The 27,918-nt window shown below is 41.1% G+C and overlaps 2 protein-coding genes across 3 annotated transcripts in view; one reads left to right on the top strand and one right to left on the bottom strand.

Annotated features, from left to right (window-relative positions):
- The window catches only part of LOC129815565 (dual serine/threonine and tyrosine protein kinase), a 38,068-nt gene extending 31,222 nt beyond the window's left edge, over positions 1–6,846 (bottom strand). The window contains exons 1-3 of one of the 2 annotated variants that reach the window (XM_055869500.1): positions 6,397–6,846; positions 5,559–6,195; positions 967–1,376 (exon numbers count right to left, since the gene is read on the bottom strand). In XM_055869500.1, coding sequence (XP_055725475.1) covers positions 967–1,376; positions 5,559–5,763 — 615 coding nt within the window. In that variant the 5' untranslated portion in view covers positions 5,764–6,195; positions 6,397–6,846. Of the gene's footprint in view, positions 1–966; positions 1,377–5,558 lie in introns of both variants that reach the window. The other variant, XM_055869499.1, reaches the window with a different exon arrangement.
- A 13,321-nt stretch (positions 6,847–20,167) lies between these two features.
- Positions 20,168–23,712, top strand: LOC129815562 (uncharacterized). The gene is made up of 2 exons (XM_055869494.1): positions 20,168–20,647; positions 21,986–23,712. Exons 1-2 carry the CDS (start codon positions 20,576–20,578, stop codon positions 23,249–23,251), a joined length of 1,338 nt encoding a protein of 445 aa, XP_055725469.1. The 5' UTR covers positions 20,168–20,575; the 3' UTR covers positions 23,252–23,712.
- Positions 23,713–27,918: the final 4,206 nt, after the last annotated feature.

Genomic DNA, 27,918 nt, shown 5'->3' with positions numbered 1-27,918 from the left:
CTACATTATTAAATACACCACAGCCTAGCCTACCCAACCTGGCACATGCGTTTGCATTATCATGACAAGATGAATTAGGTTGACAAGCGTCAGAAACATTACATACAAGACAGAATTTGTGCTCCAAATAAGAAGCTTACGATCATAATGAATTTGGCAAAACACAGAAATAAAAGAAAACACAGGCAGCAAATTATGACAAGGGATAACAAACAGTGCCCTGCTGGAAGGATCCAGTCGTAACCATGGCAACTTCCTCATCGCAGTGAAGGGTTTAACTTTGGAAGTTTTTTCCTTATGTGCCCCGGTCATGTGAATCGTACCAGCCCAGTGCCATTACGTAAGGTGAGGGTGGGCGGGGGGCCGGGCGGACTATAAGGCAGTGCAGGCAGGGCCTAGATAACGCATACGTCTCAGGGCTGTCAGGAGCCTGGCTTCCATGGCGACCGGCTAAGCAAGGCCTTTGTTTGAAGGATTAAGCGCCACTTTTCTCAACCCGCACGTGACAACAAGCAAGCACAGTGCAATCCACAAACCAAGGCATGTTAGTCAGCCGAGCAAGATGGGCTGTGTCTGTCCACCTGGTAGAGGAGTCCACTAGTCCTCCGTAAGTAACCTCTGGTGCCAGAGGGAAAGCTCTGACTAACATGGGGACTGATCTACTCTATGTTACCAGCCTGGAGAGAACGATTAAAAACAAGCCTACCATTCTAGTTCCCATAAGAGAGAGAACTAACATATCATCAGTGAGATAACAGTATCATCAATCAAAGCCAAAAACTCAAAAGACTCACTCTCATGCGAGCCAACAAATCAGGCATTTATCAAATCAAAACTGTAACGTCAATGAGCATACCAATAAGTAAAAAGGACCTTTGACCATTTCTCCTGTAGGCTTACATTGCAAATACATAAACAAGACTCCCACCATCGGAATCCTCCTCGCATGTGCAAATGTAGGTATACCTGTAGCAGAGGGTGGTGCAGGGTGATCTCCAGCTCAGCCAGCCTATGGGCGGGGTCCTCACACTCCTCCTGGATCTCCAGGTCCTCCCGGGGAACCGTATCCCAGCGCCCGCAGTGGGCCGCCAGCTGGTGCACCAGCTCATACTGGCCGGGCAGCGCCAGGCTGAGTCGCGTCTGCCGCCCGTGGGTGAAGCACAGCTTCCTCCTCTTGCAGGAGGTGCCTTGGACGCCATCGCAGGCCTCGCCCGCCTCTGGCCCAAGGGGCAAGAGCCGCTCCCCCAGCAGGCAGTTGAGCAGCTGGTAGCGCGCGGCACAGTCCTGACCAAGTACCAGGATGTAGATGGCGCTGCCCACATTGCTTTGCAGGAACTCCTCCTCATGCCGGGGGAAGGAGATGCAGCTCAGCTGGCCTAAGAGAAGGGACAACAACATATGGGTGTATAGAAGGGAACAGGGAATAGTAATGGTGGTGGGGGGGCATGAGTTGTTGTCCCTCTCCCTTCTGAGGGGTAAGGAAGAAGCCTTTTTCTTCAGGGATTAGGCCTAGTAAAAATCTGCATACGTTGATAATACAATGTAATGTTATAACACCATCTAATATCCCACTTTGAGTGGGAGCAAATTCCAACGGATTGGCTTGCAATAGAGAAATAACTGAACCTGTTGTGAACTGGTGTCTTGCATCTCTCTGTCTCTGCACTTCTGGCATAGGAAATGCCAGAGGGAGAATCTATTGTGTTTACTTCAAAGCCCCTCCTTAAGCCCTTGTCTGTTATCTCCTGACCCATCTCTGTGGCAACCCATATTAAAAGCACAACCAATTCAATCCTGGTTCATCATTAGGTGGAAAATACAGTGTGTTCAGAAAGTATTCAGACCCCTTGACTTTTTCCACTTTGTTACTTTACAGCCTTATTCGAAAAATGATTAATTAGTTTCCCCTCTCTATCTACACACAATAGCCCAAAATGACAAAGCAAAAACAGGTGCTAAATTTTTTTTTCATTTACATAAGTATTCAGACCCTTTACTCAGTACTTTGTTGAAGTACTTTAAGCAGCTATTACAGCCTAGAGGCTTCTTGGGTAAGACGCTACAAGCTTGGCACACCTGTATTTGGGGAGTTTCTCCCATTCTTCTCTGCAGATCCTCTCAAGCTCTGTCAAGTTGGACGAGGAGTATTGCAGCACAGCTATTTTCAGGTCTATCCAGAGGAGGTTCGATCAGGTTCAAGTACGGGCTCTGACTAGGCCACTCAAGGACATTAAGAGACTTGTCCTGAAGCCCCTCCTGCGTTGTCTTGGCTGTGTGCTTAGGGTCGTTGTCCTGTTGGAAGATGATCCCTCACCCCAGTCTGAGGTCATGAGCGCTCTGGAGCAGGTCTTCATCAAGGATCTCTATACTTAGCTCCGTTCATCTTTCCTTCGATCCTGACTAGTCTCCCAGTGTCTGCCACTGAAAAACATCCCCACAGCATGATGCTGCCACCACCACGCTTCACAGTAGGGATGGTGCCAGGTTTCCTCCAGATGTGACGCTTGCAATTCAGGCCAAAGAGTTCAATCTTGGTTTCATCAGACCAGAGAATCTTGTTTCTCATGGTCTGAGAGTCTTTTGGTGCCTTTTGGCAAACTCCAAGCGGGCTGTCATGTGCTTTTTACTGAGGAGTGGCTTCCATCTGGATACTCTACCATAAAGGCCTGATTGGTGGAGTGCTGCAGAGATGTTTGTCCTTCTGGAAGGTTCTCCCATCTCCACAGAGGAACTCTGTCAGAGTTACCATCGGGTTCTTGGTCACCTCCCTGACCAAGGCCCTTCTCCCCCGATTGCTCAGTTTGGCCGGGCAGCCAGCTCTAGGAAGAGTCTTGGTGGTTCCAAACTTCTTCCATTTAAGAATGATGGAGGCCACTGTTCTTGGGGACCTTCAATGCTGCAGAAATGTTTTGGTACCTTTCCCCAGATATGTGCCTCGACACAATCCTGTCTTGGAGCTCTACAGACAATTCCTTCGATCTCAATGGTTGGTTTTTGCTCTGACATGTGCTGTCAACTGTGCTTTTCCAAATCATGTTCAATCAATTAAATTTACCACAGGTGGACTCCAATCAAGTTGTAGAAACAACTCAAGGATGATCAATGGAAACAGGATTCACCTGAGCTCAATTTCAAGTCGCATAGCAAAGTGTCTGAATACCTATGTAAATGTGATTTCAGTTTTTAATTTAACGATTTAATAGATTTTAGAATAAGGCTGTAACATAACAAAATGTAGAAAAAGTCAAGGGGTCTGAATACTTTCTGAATGCACATACAGGTTAAGACAACGTAATAAGTCCATGCGGGAGCGTTCAATAAATATATCTATTTTTTATAATTGAACCAGCGTCGTTGCTGATTCTACAGGATTAGCATAGAAAACGTGACCAGCGGTCAGGAAATCAAGTAATAAAGTGGCTGTAGATCATTTGAAAAACGTTTAAATTATTAGAATGACAATAAAACCGTTATGCTATGCATTTGCTGAGTAGTTAGCTGAAATGCACTATAATTGTGTTTATTTTCCACTTTGATGGCAAACTTTCTGTACTGCTAATATTCCCTTTCGTAATTTTCACTCGCATTGCTAGTCCCATTGTTTAGAATTCTTCCCCATTGTTGCAGAGTTATGGGATATTAGAATCCCCTTGTTTTAACCTTTGTCATCTTCAACCTAAATGAATCACAGGAAATGGTTATAATCCTCCATGATGCGGAGTCACGTTCTAAAGCAGTTATACAACAGACAAAGACAATGCCAGCAATGGACTGCTCTACTCTGTCTCTCTCTTTCCCTCCCCACCCCTTATATTCACTCCCTCTTTCTCCAACATGCCACTGTTTCCTCTGCAGCTGTTTATCTTGTATTACTCTGCATGGTGTTTGGCCTAAAACATTTTGCACGCAGTAGGCCTTATAATCCAATGAATGATTGAACCACAGTAATTTCATTTTAAAAAATATACCTAATGTACTGTTTTCTACATCTAATTAGGTATTTTATTCAAGTTCACTTAAGACACCTTGCTTAAGGAGGTGGCAGCTCATTTTATCACAATCACATTCATAAGGTTTTTAATTGAGGCCAGAAAGACCAGCCGTGTGTGTGTGTGTGTGTGTGTGTCTGTGTATGTGTCTGATTCTAAAAGCGGTGACTGAGTTCATAAGGTTTTGTATAAAAATGGCCTATAGGCTTAATAAAAACATCCACTTGGAATTAGGTTAAACAGCTGCACTTTCCATTCAGTGATGACTGGTCACATTTTGTAGCATGTTACTAGAGTTTGAAACATGTCATCTGGCATGGCAACCTCTCTGTGGTTTGTTGTTAGACTGAAAGAGATATTTACAGCCCTACTTGATGGAAAGGATAGATTTGCTTTTCACATGAAATTTGAAACATTCTTGGTAAATGTGTGTGTAAATGTGTGTAGTGGTGACACTAACCCCACCAACATACCTTAGTGGACAGGTAGGTTGGGCTTGAATGACAGCCCTATTAGACAGTGGCTCAAAAGAACTCACATCTCCTAGACAGGAACGTGAGAATCACACTCACACCCTGCTCATCAGCCCACACACATTTCAAGGTCAGGCTATCCCCAAATGAACTAGTGCAGTGACTAGTGCAGAGTTTAAAATTATGAAATTAGGATGGCTTACAGCATGTGGATATGTAGCCTACTATGTTATTTATCATCATTACATGTTTCCTTTTGCCTCAGTTCTTTCTTAAGAGGGAATCTCAGCATGCTGGGGAGATAGACTTTAGCTGGCCCTAATCTGTTAATTTCCCTCTAAATCCTATTTAATGCATTTTCTACAGTCGACGTGTTGCAAAAGAAATCTCTGTCCGGCAAACAGTTGTTTTTTTCCTGTGAGGGAATAGGCCATTTACCCTACCTCATTACCGACATTCAAAACACAGTTAAACTATTAACAATATCCACCTGTATTTGCCATCCCACCACCGTATATGAATAGGGTACAGGTCAGAAACCTGTGGGCCCTTTAGGAATTGCCTGACATTAGCAGCACTTGTGCACATTCCTAATTGGAACATTATGGGATGTGCAGAGTCTGCTGTACCTAATTCAATCCTCCTTGAATGACCACAATCAGAAGAGTTCCCACTCAAACTCATTCTAGAATGACTGACATTCCTCTGCTTGTAGTCTGATATGTTTATGGGGCTTGTCCAAAGTTAATAGGGTTTCACACTGGAACCAATAAGCACATTCCAAAACGTGTTGAGTGGTGGCTCTCAATGAAGGCAAAGTCTGTAGAATGTAAAAGAATCAGCCAGGGTCCTTCAGTGACAGGCATATTATAATGCTAGTACTGTAGCTGCTTGGATAAAAGTAACTTCAAGTACTGAATTGTGTGTGACATGATGTGACAACCTAATCATTTAATATGGTATAGTTAGATATGCATGTTTGGATAAGCATGCCATTTTCTGAGGAATGTGGAAGTTTTACTGAACATTCTGTTGTGATGATGCCGAGAAAAGCGGTAATTATAGGTAACAAATGTGAACATGTTTACATTCTTACCTGCCTCCAGAGCAGCTGCCTCCGAGCTGGCGGCCGATGCGCAGGCGTTACTGTAGTTGCGTTTTATTTCCCGGAAAAATGCGTTGGTCTCCTTCAGATTCTTTTTCAGTTGTATGGAGTGTTTATTGTAGCTGTTGAAAATCCGGGATAATTCTCTAGCTAAAGGAGTGACTTTCTGCAAATTTCCCCCACCTACCACCTCCATTGCAGTAGGTATTCGAGTCTGAAATGAGGCACAATAGGGAGAACGCTCTTCTCTTTACTGCTACCACCTTTTGAACTTCCAACCGAATATGGTATGCAAATGAACCCAGTCTTCAAGTTGTAATTGCAAGTTATTGGACAAGAGCGCAAGGGGTGAGCGTCAATGTGATTTGCTGCTCCGTTTCAGTGAATTCTCTATGGTCTCACTTATTCAGATTTCCACTGTTGTTCAATTATTTGCATCAGTATCACTAATGTCTGTTTATTTGACTTCTAGGTTGTGCCCTGGGTTATGGATTTCAGACATCAACAGTCCAAAAAGTCCACTGTTAATTTAAAGGGCCGATTGTGCAAGTGATATCGCAGTGCAACGTTACTGCCGTGGGGAACGTTACTGCCGTGGGGAATTCCGGAGCAAAATCACTGCATCACACTGTCCACACAAACAAAACATGGCATGACAAACTTTGAACGGCATATAGCTAGTTTGATAACCAGTGTCCTATAGCAAACGACTGTCTTAGCTAAAGTTAGCTATCGAGCTTGCCAACTTCTTTCCAGCCCTAGCTAGCAGTGTCTCAGTTATGTGAGATAGTTAACGTTAGCTAGCTCCCGTACTAGTAGCCTTACTTACCTTCCTATCCAGTTCCTATCCTACTAGCCAGCAAGCCAGGCATCGTATTCCAAGTTAATGTTTCAAGACAGCAGACCCATTACCCCAGCCGACGTTGTCGTTAGCTCCCTCGGGTAACCTTTTCGACTGGTGCTACATGAACTAGCGAGTTATTGCTAATTTGATGGTTTATCCGAGATTCCACGGAAGAGATGGCTAATTAGCTAGCAAAACAAACTCGCTCGCTGTCAATCACAGTTGTGATAACGATGTCTGTCGCTACGCTCCTCAGTCTTCAATGAATGCTAGAAAAAAGGTATTACCATCACTCGAGGGGATAAACATTTGGAATGTTACAGTTTAGCAGCACTCTCTTAAAACAAACACAGACAGTTCGAAAGTACCTAGCTAGCTACAGTACTTACTTGGGGAAGGACAATGTTTCTCTATTGCCTTCTGGGATATGTAGTTCTTCTGCTCAGAGAACATGGATTAATTTGCTACTGTTAGGACGTAATCTCGTTTAACCCAGACTAAAATTTGCTCGATTAAATTAATGTTTTATTTACATTTACGCAGTCTGTCCACGATATATTATTTAGGATGTACGGTACTCAGGGACAAAGAGGCTCAGGTTTTCCATCCTCTTTCTCTGACAGGGCAACGTGTGAAAAACAGTATTATCTGGGAGACTGAATTTAGAGGTTTGGTGTTGCAGTGAATTGGAATTTGGGTCCATGCGACTGTCAATCAAACAATTAAACTACTAACTTCCCAGGGATGGACAAAAATGACTAACTATAATTATAAAATACAATAATGATCAATGTATTAAAATTAACTACAAAATACTTGTATTTAATTCAAATACATGTATTTTAAGATATAGAAATAACCTAAATTTTTAACTAGCTGGCCCGAAGAGCAAAAACATTCTCAGTAATGGTTACAGAAACGTTTTACTTGCTATAACTGTTATATGTTGACGTTTATCTACCTTAGTTGAATTCACTGACTGTAAATAACTCTGGATAAGAGTGTTGGCTAAATGACCAAAATGTACGTGTATATATAAAAATGAACATACCAAAATGAATTGCAAGCAACACTGGGTATTATTATTGATGTCAGGCAGAGGTCAATGAGAATAATACTCAGCATTTAAATGTTTTTAATTTTATTTCACTTTTATTTAACCAGGTAGGCCAGTTGAGAACAAATTCTCATTTACAACTGCGACCTGGCCAAGATAAAGCAAAACAGTGCGACATAAACAACAGAGTTACACATGGGATAAACAAACGTACAGTCAATAACACAATAGAAAAATATGTATACAGTGCGTGCAAATGAAGTAAGGAGGTAAGGCAATAAATAGGCCAAAAGTGGCGAAGGAATTACAATTTAGCAATTTACACTGAAGTGATATATGTGCAGATGAGGATGTGCAAGTAGAAATACTGGGGTGCAAAAGAGCAGTAAAACAAAAACAAATATGGGGATGAGGTAGGTAGTTGGTTGCATGGGCTATTTACAGATGGGCTGTGTATAGCTGCTCTGACAGCTGACGCTTGAAGTTAGTGAGGGAGATATAAGTCTACAACTTCAGTGATTTTTGCAATTCGTTCCAGTCATTGGCAGCAGAGAACTGTAAGGAAAGGCGGCCAAAGGAGGTGTTGGCTTTGGGGATGACCAGTGAAATATACCTGCTGGAGCGTGTGCTGCGGGTGGGTGTTGCTATGGTGACAAGTGAGCTGAGATAAGGCAGAGCTTTACCTACTAAAGACTTATAGATGACCTGGAGCCAGTGGGTTTGGCAACGAATATGTAGCGAGGACCAGCCAACGAGAGCATACAGGTCGCAGTGTTGGGTAGTATATGGGGCTTTGGTGACCAAACGGATGGCACTGTGATAGACTGTATCCATTTTTCTGAGTAGAGTGTTGGAAGCTATTTTGTAAATGACATCGTCGAAGCCAAGGATCGGTAGGATAGTCAGTTTTACGAGGGTATGTTTGGCAGCATGAGTGAAGGAGGCTTTCTAGATTTAATTCTGGATTGGAGATGCTTAATGTGAGTCTGGAAGGAGAGTTTACAGTCTAGCCAGACACCTAGGTATTTAAAGTTGTCCACATATTCTAAGTCAGAACCGTCCAGAGTAGTGATGCTGGTCAGGCGGGCGGGTGCGGGCAGCGATCGGTTGAAGAGCATGCATTGTGTTTTACTAGCATTTAAGAGCAGTTGGAGGCCACGAGAGGAGTGTTGTATGGCGTTGAAGCTCGTTTGGAGGTTTGTTAACACAGTGTCCAAAGAGGGGCCAGATGTATACAGAATGGTGTCGTCTGCATAGGTGGATCAAAGAATTACCCGTTGCAAGAGCGACATCATTGATATATACAGAGAAAAGAGTCTGCCCAAGAATTGAACCCTGTGGCACCCCCATAGAGACTGCCAGAGGTCCGGACAAAAGGCCTTCCGATTTGACACACTGAACTCCATCTGAGAAGTAGTTGGTGATCCAGGCGAGGCAGTCATTTGAGAAACCAAAGCTGTTGAGTCTGCCGATAAGAATATGGTGATTGACAGAGTTGAAAGCCTTGGACAGGTCAATGAAGACGCCTGCACAGCTGCACAGTACTGTCTTTTATCAATGGCGGTTATGATATTGTTTAGGACCTTGAGCGTGGCTGAGGTGCACCCGTGACCAGCTCGGAAACCAGATTGCATAGCGGAGAAGGTACAGTGGGATTCGAAATGGTCGGTGATCTGTTTGTTCACTTGGCTTTCGAAGACTTTAGAAAGGCAGGGCAGGATGGATATTGGTCTATGACAGTTTGGGTCTAGAGTGTCTCCCCCTTTGAAGAGGGGGATGACCGCGCCGCTTTCCAATCTTTAGGAATCTCAGATGATACAAAAGAGAGGGTGAACAGACTAGTAATAGGGGTTGCAACAATGGCGGTGGATAATTTTAGGAAGAAATGGTCCAGATTGTCTAGCCTAGCTGATTTGTAGTGATCCAGATTTTGCAGCTCTTTCAGAACATCAGCTGTCTGGATTTGGGTGAAGGAGAAGCGGGGGGGCTGAGCTGTTGGCCAGGGTTGGGGTAGCCAGGTGGAAAGCATGGCCAGCCGTAAAGAAATGCCTATTGAAATTATCGATTATCGTGGATTTATCAGTGGTGACAGTGTTTCCTAGTCTCAGTGCAGTGGGCAGCTGGGAGGAGGTACTCTTATTCTCCATGGACTTTACAGTGTCTCCTAACTGACTGTGTGTATTGGTTCCTGACTTCCCTGAAAAGTTGCATATCGCGGGGACTATTCGAAGCTAGTGCAGTATGCCACAGGGTGTTTTTATGCTGGTCAAGAGCAGCCAAGTCTGGGGTGAACCAAGGGCTATATCGGTTCTTAGTTCTACATTTTTTGAATGGGGCATGCTTATTTAAGATGGTGAGGAAAGCACTTTTAAAGAACAACCAGGCATCCTCTACTGACGGGATGAGGTCAATATCCTTCCAGGATACCCGCGCCAGGTCGATTAGAAAGGCCTGCTCACTAAAGTGTTTTAGGGAGCGTTTGACAGTGATGAGCGGTGGTCGTTTGACCGCAGACCCATAACGGGCGCAGGCAATGAGGCAGTGATCGCTGAGATCCTGGTTGAAAACAGCAGAGGTGTATTTAGAGGGCAAGTTGGTCAGGATGATATCTATGAGGGTGCCCATGGTTATGGATTTAGGGTTGTACCTGGTAGGTTCCTTGATAATTTGTGTGAGATTGAGGGCATCTAGCTTAGATTGTAAAACGGGATGAGTTTATCCCAGTTTAGGTCACCGAGCAGTACGAACTCTGACGATAGAGGGGGGGCAATCAATTGACATATGGTGTCCAGGGCACAGCTGAGAGCTGAGTGGGGTCTATAACAAGCGGCAACAGTGAGGGACTTATTTCTGGAGAGATGGATCTTTAAAAGTAGAATCTTGAACTGTTTAGGCACATACCTGGATAGTATGACAGAACTCTGCAGGCTATCTCTACAGTAGATTGCAATTCCGCCCCCTTTAGCAGTTCTGTCTTGACGGAAATGTTGTAATTGGGGGTAGAAATTTCAGAATTTTTGGTGGCCTTCCTAAGCCAGGATTCAGACACGGCTAGGACATCAGGGTTGGCGGAGTGTGCTAAACCAGTGAATAAAGCAAACTTAGGGAGGAGGCTTCTGATAACATTCATGAACCCAAGGCTTTTACAGTTGCAGAAGTCAACAAATGAGAGTGCCTGGGGACACACATGGCCTGGGTTGATCTCTACATCACCAGAGGAACAGAGGAGGAGTAGGATGAGGGTACGGCTAAAGGCTATAAGAACTGGTCGTCAAGTGCTTTGGGAACAGAGAATAAAAGGAGCGTGGGCGTGGTAGGATAGATTCAGGGCATAGTGTACAGACATGGGTATGGTAGGGTGCGAGTACAATGGGGGTAAACCTAGGCATTGAGTGACGATGAGAGAAGTTGCATCTCTGGTGGCGCCAGTTAAGCTAAGTGTGGGCTCCGTATGTGTGGGGGGTGGGACAAGGGGGCTATCTGAGGCATGTTGAGCAGGACTAGGGGCTCCGCAGTAAAATAAAACAATGAGAGCTGCCCTAAACAACAGTATACAAGGCATATTGAGAAAGGTATAAAGCAATCACAGGTGTTGATTGGGAGAGCTAAGACAACGGGTGAGACAACAACGGGTAAATGGCGATGACTGGGCAGAGAGGGTCAGTTAGCTACACACAGGGCCTGAAATGCTTTGCAATTGTCCATTTTTATATATACAATTATAGTTAGGTCATTTAGTAGATGCTCTTATCACACCATAGTGCCATAAGACTTCTGATACCAATGCAGAGTGAGAGGGAGCCAGTTGTGAACCACAAAAATAAAATGGTATAGAAAAGTATTTTGTATTTTGAAAGTATAAATTACAGCTCTCTAAAGTATCTTGTTACAAAATACATTGGAGTTTAGTTCAGCCCAGTGTACTACAAATGACAAAATACTCAAAATTGAAATTCGTATTTCAAATATAGAAATTTTGCGAATCTCTGCCCCTTCCTTTGGAAAGTGCAAGTCCCGACAAGTACACCTGACTGCAGTGTGCAATCCAGGGCCGGTCTCAATGTGGTCGGAGTCAAACGTTTGACCCCACCCACCTTTTTTAGTTCAGCTGAGGTTTGACAGTCACACACTGAATACAAACACGCAGGTTTGCGCAAGGCACGCGTTGAATACAAATGTATTTAATTTTTGAAGATGTAAGAAATAATTACACAAAGTGGTACTAGATGTGTTGTAACACTGTTTGCTTCATGCTATACTTGAGACAAGCTACTGATATTGTTGCAGTGAACAGACTTGTTTTGTATGTCATGTACTGTTAAAATTGTGTTGATAAATGTTTACTTTAATTATATTATTTCATTGAGCATATATATATATATATATATATATATATAATTTCATTGAGCATATATTGTTTCATTGAGCATACACACATACAGTTACTACCTACCCTGATTTATAATGCTATTTACTTTCCTCATGAGAATGGAGACAGACTATACCATATAGTAGACATACTGAATAGCTGAATGTGCTTTGTACATTAAGTTACACCAGCTCCAGTAAAGAGATCAGAGACTCGGGTGACTTCTACGTCATCTTTACTAAACAACATAACACAATTAACAATTGAAACAATTAACACAGCAGACAAAAACAAGGTTTGACAACTCCTCAAAAATGGCTTCACTCCTGCTCCTCAAGAGGCAAAGACTGCAATGTTCTTGTTGTCAACTACCTCCACATAGAACATCTCATAATCTCTCTGGAACATGAATGGTTCCTTGAGGAGAATATTTTCCTCTTCATCCAGGCCATCATACAACCGTAGTTCTTTAAGGGTTGTAATATGGTCTTCCCCGTCCATCCCAATTAGACTAGGGAGGGAAACAATGGCTTTAAATGTTTGGAGTTCACGCCACCTTGCTGCCTCTAGGGTGTCCCTTAGAAGAACAGCTGCTTCCTTGAAGAAAAAGGAAGAATAAATATTAAGAATAGTGCCTCATTGGGTGATCAAGTCAAATTACACCCTACTTTCACAATACCACCTTGCAAACAAAAACCGCTATTACTAAAAGGATTTTCAGTGATACCTATAACTACTCAACAAGTCATCACAACTATTTTATCTTGCCATGCATCAAGCCTTCAGCATTACACACAGTAGACTACATACCCAGTTCACAGCTTCCAGTTCGTCATGTTTTGTTTTCAGTATCGTCTAGAAAGAAAACAGATTGTGGTCATTAAGGAATGCAAGGGAACCTCTAGAGATGTGTGTACAAGAATGCATCTTAATTTAGCTAATAGCCTATACAGTACCTGATCCTGCAGAGCTGGATGCCGATGTGACATGCTGTGACTTCTTGGGGGGGACATCTTCTACATCATCCTGAAATATATTGGGGGGGCAGTCTTTAAGTCTTTAAACGTTGGTTTAAGACTATACCACTCATCATATCACACCTCCCTGTAGTGTATTTTGTTTTCGCCGCCTTTTTCGATCTTTCAACCTCTCTTCTTCAGATGTTAGTAAGTGAATGACATACATTCAATATGAACATATATTCAGGTCAGTCTGGCTACAGTGAAACAAGTGATTTTAAGGATGCAAATGAAAAGTTTTTATAATGTTCAAGACTTACGGCGTGGGAAAGTTCTGCAGGAGAGCTAGGCACCACCGCCGCCTAATTTGCTACATGTTTTCCTTTGAAAAAGAAAATCACACAATCGGATGAGTATCCAAAAAAACATTACATCCACTAGTGATGAGAATTTCATAATTTATACATACCTCAGTGAAATGACACTGTGCTTCCATTGCAATGTACAGAGCATACTGTAAGTTAAGAAAGGGTAGGTTGTTAAGTTTGATAGTTATGATAACAAATCATAATAATAAAAAAGTAAAGAAAAATAACAATTCAACAGCTTTTTATACTTCAGCATGCATAACAGTTTTGAACACAGTTGGAACTGAATTAGCCTAAGTATTTTTCACAACATGTATGGGTGTTGCTGGACCAGAAAATGTATTTTCGACTGCAAACACACCATTTCTCACATCAGTGCACTCACATGCCAAAAATCTTTCCTTGGATACTTGTTTCAAAGCAATGTGTATGCTTTCTTCATAAATGTGTTTTGAAGTTTTTCTTATTTAACTTCAGTTTGCAGTGTGGACAAGTTACAATTACTTTTCTTGACTTGCCATGTATGTTGGGACCAGGTGATTTAATTATTGTATGTAACCGTTACTAAGTGTAGGCTGTGTAGACTCGCTAAAGTTATGTGTAACTAAGGGAATGGCATCAATGATACACATTTAGAGGCAGCCATACACAACAAGGCATACATTTTTTTTTAAACACAGAACATCAACGATCAAATCAATTACATACCATATTCTTTTCATCCTGGTAGTGTTTGTCTTTGTTGAGTTTGAATCGTGTTTGTCTCCAGAGCTGAGTTCAAATACATGTGTAGGACTATTTTATTATTTGCTATTTAGATACCTCTTTTCTGTGTATTTGAGCATTCTCAAATAATCTGGCCGAAATCAACTACTTCTATCGGAAGTATTTGAAAGTATATATTTTTTTAAGTCCTATAAAAAGCCTACTATTTGAAGATATTTCAAATACTTATTTCCAAATACATTATAGCAAATACCAAACAGACCTAGGTTCAAATAACCAAAAATATGTATTTATATTTGAAAATGCACTGTATATTTGAGTATTGTCAAGTATGCCAATACTTTCCAAGTCTATTTCCAAATGCATTCCAATATTCAACTACTTGTTTTAATTTTTTATTTTTTTAAAATTCTTACTTTCAAATGTCTTTGAAAGTAATTGGAATACCCTTAAATAGTATTTTAACTCAGCTCTGTTTTTTCAATGTAACGTAGGCCAAGGTCGTGGGCGAGGGTCGCCAAGGTCGTGGGCGAGGGTCGCCACTCAAAGGACGCTAAGGAGGGGGACAAAGACAGTTGTGGAGTGGTGTCCTCGTCCTGCGCCGGAGCCGCCACCGCGGACAGATGCCCACCCAGACCCTCCTCTTGAGTTTTAGGAGTCCGCACCTCAGGAGGGGGGTACTGTAACGTCCTGACCAGAGTTCTTATGTGTTTTGCTTGTTTAGTGTTGGTCAGGACGTGAGCTGGGTGGGAATTCTATGTTGTGTGTCTAGTTAGTCTGTTTCTGTGTCCAGCCTAATATGGTTCTCAATCAGAGACAGCTGTCAATCGTTGTCCCTGATTGAGAATCATATATAGGTGGCTTGTTTTGTGTTGTGGGTGGTTGTTTCCTGTCTTTGTGTTTTGTCTGCACCAGCTAGGACTGTGACGGTTAGTTTGTATAGTGTTTTGTGTTAATTAAATAATGGAAAATTACCACGCTGCACATTGGTCCTCAGATCCTTCTCGCCTCTCCTCGTCTGAGGAGGAGGACGACTTAGACTGCCGTTACATTCAAATGTGTCCCAATCCACATTTAAGATGCTCCTCACGAAGCTTCACCTGTCCTATTTTAGGGGCTCATCAAATCGTCACCTTTTCAATCACTGTGTCCCAAGACAGTGACTCATGTTGCACAAACCTTAGCCATGGGCCTTTAGCCTTCATTTTGCAATGTCAGTGGACTTATTGCAGTTAATCAATTGGCATTGGAGGTTTTGATGGCTGCACCTTCAAATGCAGAATCATGCCCTGTGACAGGTTTGTCAATTGACATGTAACTTGAGAAAATATATGTATAATACTGGTGTATTCCAGTAGAGACTCAGAGACCTTCTCATGAAATTGCCCGAATTACTTTGATTATTGTTGTGTTTTATTAGTTTGATGTTTCATGCAATATTCCAGTAACTCCACTGCAATCATTACATGAGGTATAATGTAATGGCACAATGAAGTGTCACAAAACCCCAAGCCAGTAACTGATAAGGACTATTTATTTACCAAACTCTTAACATAGATTACACATTTGTATGTAAAGCGCTCCCTCTTGGGGCAAAAGTAGGCGTAAATTTTATGATTAAAATCCACCACTTGGTGGTGTCTGTCCTCTATGTATGTAGAATTCACACGAAGATTTCAAATGACAATGTCGTGTGTGGACTTACCAATAATGTATATAAACCTTGGTTTGTGATGCTGTGTATTGGGCTTTGAAGCCACCAGTCGGCCATATTTTCACTCCCCTGAGGGAGCAGTCTTCCATAGGAATAAATGGAATTCTACAGTATTTCAATTAAATGTTTCAAGGACACAATTACATGCATTTAAGTATTTTTGTTATAGTGGGGACAGTAACATTAGAACTTTCTCAAAATCACACTTTAAAGAAAATGTTTTTATATATCTTTTCATTTTAAATGTTTAGCTCACATAATATAATTTAAAAGTATTTATTAAGGTGTGTGTAATAGAATACAAGTGGCAAAGACAACTGTAGACATTAACAAATGCATTTCTATAGCTTCCTAAATATGTTTCACAGAGTGCCATGATGGAGGCGCTCTAGCTTCAAAACAGTGCCCCCTTTTAGTCAAAACACTAGTCTCAACTTCAACAGTGAAGAGGCGACTCCGGGACGCTGGCCTTCTAGGCAGAGTTCCTCTGTCCAGTGTCTGTGTTCTTTTGCCCTTTTTAATCTTTTCTTTTTATTGGCCAGTCTGAGATATGGCTTTTTCTTTGCAACTCTGCCTAGATGGCCAGCATCCCGGAGTCGCCTCTTCACTGTTGACGTTGAGACTGGTGTTTTGCGGGTACTATTTAATGAAGCTGCCAGTTGAGGACTTGTGAGGCGTCTGTTTCTCAAACTAGACACTCTAATATACTTGTCCTCTTGTTCAGTTGAGCACCGGGGCCTGCCACTCCTGTTTCTATTCTGGTTAGAGCCAGTTTGTGCTGTTCTGTGAAGGGAGTAGTACACAGCATTGTACGAGATCTTCAGTTTCTTGGCAATTTCTCCCATGGAATAGGCTTCATTTCTCTGGACAAGAATAGACTGATGAGTTTCGGAATAAAGTTCTTTGTTTCTGGCCATTTTGAGCCTGTAATTGAACCCACAACTGCTGATGGTCCAGATACTCAACTAGTCTAAAGAAGGCCAGTTTAATTACTTCTTGAAATTAGAACACCAGTTTTCAGCTGTGCTAACATAATTGCAAAAGAGTTTTCTAATGATCAACTAGCCTTTTAAAATTAAAAACTTGGATTAGCTAACACAACGTGCCATTGGAACACAGGAGTGATAGTTGCTGATAATGGGCCTCTGTATGCCTATGTAGATATTCCATAAAATAATCTGCCGTTTCCAGCTACAATAGTAATTTACAACATTAACAATGTCTACACTGTATTTCGGATCAATTTTATGTTATTTTAATGGACAAAATATGTGCTTTTCTTTCAAAAACAAGGACATTTCTAAGTGACCCCAAACTATATATATATACACACACACTACCGTTCAAAAGTTAATATATATACAGTTGAAGTCGGAAGTTTACATACACTTAGGTTGGAGTCATTAAACTTGTTTTTAAACCACTGCACACATTTCTTGTTAACAAACTATAGCTTTGGCAAGTTGGTTAGGACTTCTACTTTGTGCATGACACAAGTAATTTTTCCAACAATTGTTGGCAGACAGATGATTTCACTTATAATTCACTGTGTCTCAATTCCAGTGAGTCAGAAGTTTACATACACTAAGTTGACTGTGCCTTTAAACAGCTTGGAAAATTCCAGAAAATGATGTCATGGCTTTAGAAGCTTCTGTTAGGATAATTGACATCATTTGAGTCAATTGGAGGTATACCTGTGGATGAATTTCAAGGCCTACCTTCAAACTCAGTGCCTCTTTGCTTGACCTCATGGGAAAATCAAAGAAAAATCAGCCATGACCTCAGAACAAAAATTGTAGACCTCCACAAGTCTAGTTCATCCTTGGGAGCAATTTCCAAACGCCTGAAGGTGCCACGTTCATCTGTACAAACAATAGTACGCGAGTATAAACACCATGGGACCACGCAGCCGTCATACCTCTCAGGAAGGAGACGTGTTCTGTCTCCTAGAGATGAACGTACTTTGGTGCGCGAAAAGTGCAAATCAATCCCAGAACAACAGCGATGGACCTTGTGAAGATGCTGGAGGAAACAGGTACAAAAGTATCTATATCCACAGTAAAACGAGTCCTATATCAACATGACCTGAAAGGCCGCTCAGCAAGGAAGAAGCCAATGCTCCAAAACCGCCATAAAAAAGCCAAACTACGGTTTGAAACTGCACATGGGGACAAAGATCGTACTTTTTGGAGAAATGTCCTCTGGTCTGATGAAACAAAAATAGAACAGTTTGGCCATAATGACCATCGTTATGTTTGGAGGAAAAAGGGGGAGGCTTGCAAGCTGAAGAACACCATCCCAACTGTGAAGCACGGGGGCGGCGGCATCATGTTGTGGGGGTGCTTAGCTGAAGGGGGGACTGGTGCACGTCACAAAATAGATGGCATCATGAGGTGGGGAAATTATGTGGATATATTGAAGCAAAATCTCAAGACATCAGTCAGGAAGTTAAAGCTTGGTCGCAAATGGGTCAACCAATTGGACAATGACCCCAAGCATACTTCCAAAGTTGTGGCAAAATGGCTTAAGGACAACAAAGTCAAGGTATTGGAGTGGCCATCACAAAGCCCTGACCTCAATCCTATAGACAATTTGTGGCAGAACTGAAAAAGCGTGTGAGAGCAAGGAGGCCTACAAACCTGACTCAGTTACACCAGCTCTGTCAGGAGGAATGGGCCAAAATACACCCAACTTATTGTGGGACTCTTGTGGAAGGCTACCCGAAACGTTTGACCCAAGTTAAACAATTTAAAGGCAATGCTACCAAATACTAATTGAGTGTATGTAAACTTCTGATCCACTGGGAATGTGATTCTCTCTGCTATTATTGTCACGACTCCCACCGAAGGTGGCTCCCCTGCCTGTTCGGCGGTCATCGTCGCCGGTCTACTAGCCGCCACCGATCCCTTTTTCCTTTTGTGTTCGTTTGGTCTTATTAGTTGCAGCTGTTCCTTATTGTGTTTCTTGATTTTTGTCTATTTAAGCCTGTTAGGCCCACCTAGGTTTGCGCGGGATTGTTTTCTGTTAGTTTGTGGATGTTCGTTTGTATTTTGTTTTTCCGGACATTTTGGGTCCTGTGTATGGGCCGGTCAGTTTATGCGCCTTGTGTTTGTGGCATGACCGTTTTTCCCGGAAATAAAATATACATTTATTGGAACCCTCTGCTCTCTGCGCCTGACTCCAACCCACTGTTCTTGAAGGACTCTGACAACTATTCTGACATTTCACATTCTTAAAATAAAATTTGCTGTCTTAATTGACCTAAGACAGTGAATTTTTACTAGGATTAAAATGTCAGAAATTGTGAAAAACTGAAGTTTAAATGTATTTGGTTAAGGTGTTTGTAAACTTCCGACTTCAACCAAATACATTTAAACTTCAGTTTTTCACCATTTCTGACATTTAATCCTAGTAAAAATTCGCTGTTTTAGGTCAGTTAGGATCACCATTTTATTTTAAGAATATGAAATGTCAGAATATATATGTATATTAAACAAATGGTATGTTGGTATGTACAGTACTAGTGTGTTAACATGCAAAACATTTCAATGTAAAAAAAATCCCCTCTGAGTTTGGAGGACATAATTGAATTTTAATGTATGGATGATGAAAAATCCAGTCCCTGTTTAAAAGACTGGGCAGGTTATTACCTGGTTAATTCATATTTACATATGCTGTGTGATCTTGGCTTCCATTCCTGTTTGTCAGTTCTTCACTCATTAAGAGGCATTTCCATTCACAGTTGAGATGACTTGTGTTAATTACAGTGAGATTCTTTTGGGAGCTATTTGGTTAGACTTCAGTGCAGCTTTTGACATTATCGATTATAATCTGCTGCTGGAAAAACTTGTGTTATGGCTTTACATCCCTTGCTATATTGTGGATTGAGAGTTACCTGTCTAAAATAACACAGAGGGTGTTATTTTAATGGAAGCCTCTCCAAAATAATACAGATAGTCTGACATTCCCCAGGGCAGTTGTCTAGGCCCCTTACTTTTTCAATCTTTACTAATGACCTGTCACTGGCACAGAGTAAACCTGTGTATCTATGTATGCTGATGACTCAACATTATACACTTCAGCTACCACAGCAAGTGAAATCCCTGCAACCCTTAACAAAGAGCTGCAGTCAGTTTTAGAATGGGTGGAAAGTAATAGGCTAGAACTAAATATTTCAAAAACTAAAAGCATTGTATATGGGACAAACCATTCACTAAACCCTAAACTAAATCTTGTAATAAATCATGTGTAAATGTAGCAAGTTGAGAGACTAAACTTCTTGGTGTAACCCTGGATTGTAAACTGTCATGGTCAAAACATATTGATGCAATGGTAGCTACGATGGGGAGAGGTCTGTCCATAATGAAGCGTTGCTCTGCTTTCTTAACAAGGCTATCAACAAAACAAGTCCTACAGGTCGTTTGACTACTGTCCAGTCATATGGTCAAGTGCCACAGAGGGACATATGCAAATTACAATTGGCCCAGAACAGAGTGGCACGGCTGGCCCTTAAATGTACACAGAGAGCTAACATCAATGACATGGCTATAAGCAAAATCAAAATCCAAGATGGCAGCATGTCAAGTCGTTTGTCTGTGACTAGTACATTTTAACCTACTAATAACATATTTATTTATGGTTGAGTAACTTCCTTGTTGTGTAGTGCAAACTACTTTGTTTTTGCTGGTGTAAAGATCACGGGTCTCCCTCAACTCGGCACTTCATTACTTGAAGTTTACCAAAGTAACCCTATCTCTGGCTGGCCTGAGTTCCTTCTTCATCCGCGGAGTGTCTCGTCCAAGCTGCTCCTTTTTGCTCTTCGCCTGGCTGTCAGTGGCAGCTCAACAATCCCCAACCCGTTCTCTCAATCTACTCACACGCGCAAATACTCACATTCAGACTCATACATACACGCTGTCCCTCTCTCCCCTTACCTTCGTTGGCCTCTATTTTTTACATTTGTCAGAGAAAATGACAATTTTTGTGGTATTGCTTTGTGCACTGACTTTACTGAACTCCGGAGAAAACGAACATTGTCGCTGGGTGAGTACATCTGACAATGTGCTCTCCCGTCCATTAGGCATTTTGTCTGCAGGAACTCGCTCTTTTTCACTCGGTCCACTCGTCCAAGTGCCGATGCATTGGTGGCATGATGTGAACAGTGCGAATTTGTGTCACTACCAAAGTCTAATGGTTTTAAATTACTGTTTTGTATTGTCTGGAAACTCACTTGTAGAATTCGCTTGCAGTAGGTCTCTTAAAAAAGAGAAGCCGTGCAAGGTTATTTAACAGAGGTGCGTAGTTATTCTTCTTTTGTTGATATCAGGTAACGTGCAACCTAACCCTGGCTCTGATATGCAATGTCTCCAAACCCCCTCTGATTTTAAATCAAGATCTGGTTTTGGTATTGGTATTTTTCATTCAAATGTACGCAGCCTGTTGTCAAAAATTGATGGGGTTAGGATTTGGGCTAAATCAACTGATGCTGATGTAATTGTGTTTTCTGAAACCTGGCTCAGCAAGTCTGTTTTTGATAAGGATATTTGTATAAGTGGTTACAATGTTTATCGCACTGATCGAGTTAAGAAAGGTGGGGGTGTGGCTATATATTGTAATGAAACAGGCAGGGAGCAGGTCTCGAACCCTCGACCCCCTGGCCCGAGGTCCGGCGCGCTATCGACTGTGCCGCAAAAGCATGCTCAGACGGCAGAGTCCATTTCCGCTCTTATAAACCCAGGGTCATTACACTACTCCCTCCTTTCACAGAGCGCGTCCTCGCGCTAGCTTGCGACTCGTTTTACAGGATCGAGGTCCGGCGCGCTATCGACTGTGCGGCAAAAGCCTGCTCAAGCGGCAGAGTCAACTTCCGCGCTTATAAATCCAGGGTCGTTACAATATGTAAAAACTAAATTCCCTGTAAGTGTGGCAAAGTCGGAAACTATTTGTAAACAGTTGGAATTTCTTGCTTTGAATATTGAGGTTTCAAAGGGTCTCTCTATAACTGTGATTGGCTGTTATAGACCCCCCTCTGCTCTCGGTGATGCAGTTTCTTCTTTGACGCACCTTATGTCTAAACTTCTTTACAGTGAAATGATCTTGATTTGTGATCTCAACTGGTGTTGGTTAAAGCCGTGTCTGATGATTTAAAAATATTTTGTAATTGTATGAATCTTACCCAGTTGATTAACTCACCCACTTGCCCAAATCTTAAATGCCCAGATAAATCTCTATAAATCTCTATACACCACCATTGAGCATGAACAAGGTTTGGCAGCTATGCACCATTTCTTGAATACCCGACCTGAAACTGAGATGCCTCCTACAGAACTCATTGTCTCACTGACTGAATGGACTCTTAATCATAACATCTTTATCTTTCAGGACCGTATTTTTAAACAGGTCAAAGGATGTGCCATGGGAGCTTGCTACAGCCCTTCCTATGCTGGTTTGTACTTGGGTAAATGGGAAAATGACTTCATTTTGGATCCTTCTAATAACCATTTCTTTGACCGGATTATATGGTGGGGACGCTATATTGATGATGTTTGCCTGTTTTGGTCCGGCTCAGAAGATGAACTTATTTCCTTCCACCAATACCTTAACAGCATTAACCCTAACATCAAACTAACTATGGAGTACAGCAAGGATAACATTCATTTTTTGGACCTCGACATTAGTAAAAATGACAAAGGTTGTTTGCACACATCAATCTTTAGGAAGCCTACAGATGGGAATACCATTCTGAGGGCAGACAGCTTTCACCCCAAAAGGCTAAAAGAGAATATTCCATATGGCCAATACCAAAGAGTCCACAGAATTTGTGATCAGGAAACAGACTACAGTGTCAAATCTGCTGAATTGGAGAATCGCTTCTTGAATCGGGGCTACAGCGTTCAGGTCCTGAAAGATGCCAGTATAAGGGCTGGATTACTTGACAGAGAGAACTTATTGCGAAGGGGAGTGCCTCATGATACATCAGAGAGAGTGTATTTTGTTACAAAATACAGCACTGAAGCAGAGAACATTAAAAGAATCATTAAAAATAATTGGGGAATCATCCAAAGTGATACGCTACTACGCCAAGTCTTTCCTGAACCACCAGTCATAAGCTTTAAGAGATGTCCTACCCTAAATGACAAATTAGTCCACAGTTATCTTCCGGGTGACTCTCAAAAAACTTGGCTTGACCACAAACCCAAGGGCTCTTTTAAATGTAACAATTGCAACCATTGCAGTAATATTCCACAGAAGAAGTATTTTGTTGACACAGCTTCCAAAATGGAGTATGACGTCAAGCATTTCATTAACTGTAAAACCACTCATGTCATCTATAGATTGGAATGTCCACAGTGCAAGGTGTTCTACATTGGACGGACAAAGAGACGTCTTCAAGACCGCTTAGCGGAACACAAGTACGCCATACGGGTAGGCAATGAAGACTACCCCATGGCAAGGCACTACAAGTCCCTACACCATGGCAACCCTGCCTCCCTACAACCTATGGGTATTGATCATATTCCGGCCTCTATTAGAAAAGGGGACTGTCTTGAACAGTTAAACCAAAGGGAACGTTTTTGGATTTACAAACTACAGGCCACTAAGTACCCTGGTTTAAATGAAGATATGGATTTCTCACCCTTCCTGTAGGGTCGTGATGGGTCCATTTGCTGTCATCTAGTGGACATTTTGCTCAATTGCCCTCAGCTATGTATTGTTGTTCATGTTTTGCTGTGTTCTAGTGTACTATGGAATATATTGCTTTCTTATTCTTGACACTTCTCCCAGTCATATTTAAGGTTAGAACTACTTTTTAGTGTTCTGATACTTCTAGCTTGGAGTTGTATTTTTATGATAACATAGCTACAGTATTTCACTTTTTAATGTGTATAGTATTGCATACTAGGTGTGTCCAATCAATTTTGTAACCACTCCCTCTTCCAATTAGGGCTAATTGGAAAAGCTGTTTAAAAGAGGACATTGTATTCCTTTTTTTGTGTTTTTTTTGTACTCCCTGACTAAGGCCATGCAGCTGAAATGCATCGGATTTTTAAACTTTGTTTCTATTGAACATGCCATACTAATAAAGGCATTTTAATTAATTATATAAAGAGTGCCTTGGTCCTCCTTTCTTGTTGATGATCAATTTACCCCTTTTACCAAAGAGCACCTTCTATCTACCAAAATGTACTATTGTGTACCTTAGTAGCGCTTCCCTTCCTCCTCTTTCTACTACCCTGATTGATTTGATATGAACAAATGTTCCACATAAATATTCTGCGGTTGGTGTTTTTTGTAATGATTTAAGTGACCATTGTGCTGTTGTTGTTGTTAGAAATGCTAAGGTTCCTAAGTCAAACCCACATTTTATTCGTAAGAGAAATTTTAATTGTTTTAATGAGCAGGCTTTCTTTCATGATTTGTTTTATTTTGACTGGAGCAATATTGAGCTTATCCCTGATGTGGAAACTGCCTGGATATTCTTTCATGATGTTTTTTTCCAAATAGTAAACAAACATGCCCCATTCCGCAGGTTTAGGGTTAAAGGGTGGGATAATCCATGGTTTTCTTCTGAGTTGTCTTGTTTTATTCACGACCGTAATCTAGCCTGGGCTAAGCAAGGAAATCATGTTCTGATGCTGATTGGCTTATTTTTAGGCAGTTACGAAATAAGTGTTCTTTTCTTCTCAGGAAGGCCAAGTCTGAATATTTTATGTCTGTTACCACTGATAACCTGAATGACCCTAGAAAGTTTTGGAAGGCTATTAAGTCTATGTCTGGTAACAGTAATGTTAATGAATTACCGTCATGTGTTTTGAAGGACTCTGTTGCTGTATATGACAAAACTGAAATGCTGAATTTTTTCAATGAGCACTTTGTATCATCTGGTAGGCTGTTTGATTCAGTGTCCTCTGTCTCTGTACAACCCTGTGTGGATGAACCAGTGTCCTCTGTCTCTGTACAACCCTGTGTGGATGAACCAGTGAGAGCTGGTCAAAATTTTAGCTTTTTTGCCATTCTCAGTGCAGGTGGTACATAAAGCCCTGAAATCCTTAGATCAGAGAAAGCCTGCAGGTCCTGATCTTTTGGATCCCTGCTTTTTAAATCTGGCAGCTGATTTCATAGCTGAACCACTTACATACTGTATCTGTTCAATCTAACCATGGAATGTAATGAAATTCCGAAAATCTAGAAATCAGCATTTGTCCTACCACTTTTAAAAGGGGGAGATCCAACTATTTTAAGTAATTATAGGCCAATCTCAAAGCTGTCACCCCTGGTGAAAATACTTGAAACCCTTGTGAGTGAACAGCTAAAATAGTTTTTATTTACCAACTCTATTTTATCAATGTACCAATCGGGCTTCAGGAAGAAGCATAGCACAATTACAGCCGCCATGAAGGTTTTAAATGATATCACTGAAGCCCTTGACAAAAAACAGCACTGTGTCTCACTTTTTATTGATCTCTCTAAGGCTTTTGATACAGTTGATCATGTCATACTAAGGCAGAGATTGTCGAGTGTAGGTCTTTCAGAGCATGCAGTTGCGTGGTTTACTAACTATCTGTCTGATAGAACTCAGTGCACTCAATTTGATGGGCTTATGTCTGTTAAATTGTCTGTCTTTAATGGTGTGCCCCAAGACTCTGTACTTGGTCCTCTCTTATTCACTATTTATATAAATGATTTAGACAAAAATGTCCAAAATGCGCAACTTAATTTTTATGCTGACGATACTGTTATTTACTGTTGTGCTCTTACAAAAGCTGTCCAAAACTTGCAAACTGCTTTTTATACTGTTCAACATACCTTGTGTCAATTGAAGCTTATCCTCAATACTGACAAAACTAAATTAAGGGTGTTTTCTAAAGCAAGAAATAGACCTATGAACCTTTCACCTATTACTACCTGTCAGGGCAAGGAGATTGAGGTTGTAACCTCATATAAATATCTTGGAATTTTAATTGATGACGGCCTCTCTTTTAAATTGCATATTCAACAACTTACAAAAAAATTGAAGCTGAAATTGGGATTTTATTTTAGGAATAAGGCCTGTTTTTCTTTTGAAGCCAGAAGGAGGCTAGTATCAGCTACATTTATGCCTTTACTAGACTATGGGGATATTTTATATATGAATGCTTCCGCTCAGTGTTTGAGATCAATTGACACCCTTTACCATGGCACTTTGAGATTTATTTTAAACTGCAAAACCCTTACGCACCACTGTACTTTGTATACCAGGGTTGGCTGGCCTTCTCTAGTCACTCATCGGCTCAGTCACTAGTATACTTTTATTTATAAAGCCATTTTGGGTTTACTACCTTTTTATTTGGGCGTTTTTATTGTTCAGAAATGTGGTGGGTACTCTCTTTGTTCGCTGGACTTTATCCTGCTAACTGTTCCAAATCTCCGAACTGAATTTGGTAAAGGGCTTTTATGTACTTTGCGCCATCGTCTTGGAACGCCTTACAAAATACTGTAATGACCCTGGGTTTATAAGCGCGGAAATCGACTCTGCCGCACGAGCATCGACTCTGCCGCACAGTCGATAGCGTGCTGGACCTCGGGCTAGAAGGTCGAGGGTTCGAGACCTGCTCCCTGCTGTTTAATTACAATACTTTTAAACTGGAAGAACTTTCCCGATTGGTATTTTTAAATCACTGATGAAGGATCTTGAGACTGATTCCCTGACCTGTCAATGTTTTTAATTTGGTGTTTTTGATTTTTGTTATACTCTTGTGAATTCTATGGTTTTTACTAGATTACTTGTAGTTTTTCATGTTGTTTGTCTGTAATTTGTGTAATGACTTGGTGCTGCCTATCTTGGCCAGGACGCTCTTGAAAAATAGATTTTAAATCTCAATGAGCCCTTCCTGGTTAAATAAAGGTTAAATAAAATGTAAAAAATGTTAAATGGTCAAAGTAGAGAAGAGATTGACTGCATCCCTACTTGTCTTTGTGAGAGGGATTGACATGTTGGAAGTACTGAAGTGTCTGTTCACCCTCAGACACCCATGCATACCCCAATAGACATGCCATCAGGGGTCTCTTCACAGTCCCCAAGTCCAGACCAGACTCTGGGAAACGCACAGTACTACACAGAGCCATGACCACATGGAACTCTATTTCACATCAAGTAACTCATGCAAGCAGTGAAATTAAATAAACAAAACAGATAAAACTACACCTTATGGAACAGCGCGGACCGTGAAGAGATACACAGGGACACACACATGCATAATCACACACACACACACTAGCACACACACTCTATACACATGTACATTTTTAAATTGTCGTATGGTGGTATTGTACATTTTTGTGTTGTAGATATATAGTGGTGTGGTGATGTTATATGATGTACTGTTTTATTTAGGTTGGTTTATTTATTTTGTGATGAGCCTTAATGTGTCTGGACCCGAGGAAGAGTAGCTGCTGCTTTGGCAGGAACTAAGAGAATCCATAATAAATACAATACAAAAATATTGGTGTCTCATCTCTAAATTTATTTGGCATCACTCAAGTTGGGCCTCATAGTGTATTTGACTATACAGATCAAAGGTTGTCAATAGCTTTGACTATTAAATGGCAGGCTGAAATTTGGGTATGATCATGTGAATCAGAGCATTGCAGCAGCAAACCAGGAACTTTGGACCAAATAATAGGCAGACTACTGAAAAGCACAAAGTCTTTGGCGTATTCTATCACTATAGTTGTATTTTTAAGGGTTCAGCTAGGCCACAGTGTGAACTCTTTTCAGTGGTGTAAAAATACTTTAAAGTACTACTTAAGTCATTTTTGGGGGGTTTCTGTACTTTACTATTTATATTTTTGACAACTTTTACTTTTACTTCACTACATTCCTAAAGAAAATAATGTACTTTTTACTCCTTACGTTTTCCATGACACCCAAAAGTACTCCTTACATTTTTACAGGAAAATGGTTGAATTGACACACTTATCAAGAGAACATTCCTGGTCATTCCTACTGTCTCTGATCTGGCGGACTCACTAAACACAAATGCTTTGTTTGTAAATTATGTGTTGGTGTGCCCCTGGATATCCGTCAATAAAAAAAGAATACAAAAATGGTGCAGTCTGGTTTGCTTAATATAAGGAATTTGAAATGGTTAATACTTTGACTTTTGATCCTTAAGTACATTTTAGCAATTCCATTTACTTTTGATAATGAACTATATTTAAAACCAAATACTTTTAGACTTTTACTCAAGTAGTATTTTGCTGGGTGACTTTTACTTTAGTAATTTTCTTTTAATTAAGGTATCTTTACTTTTACTCAAGTATGACAAATGAGT

Source organism: Salvelinus fontinalis, chromosome 18 (assembly GCF_029448725.1).
Source record: "Salvelinus fontinalis isolate EN_2023a chromosome 18, ASM2944872v1, whole genome shotgun sequence".
NCBI lineage: Eukaryota > Metazoa > Chordata > Actinopteri > Salmoniformes > Salmonidae > Salvelinus > Salvelinus fontinalis.
The sequence above is the reverse complement of the archived record's forward strand: the minus strand, read 5'-3'. Positions and strand labels throughout refer to the sequence as shown.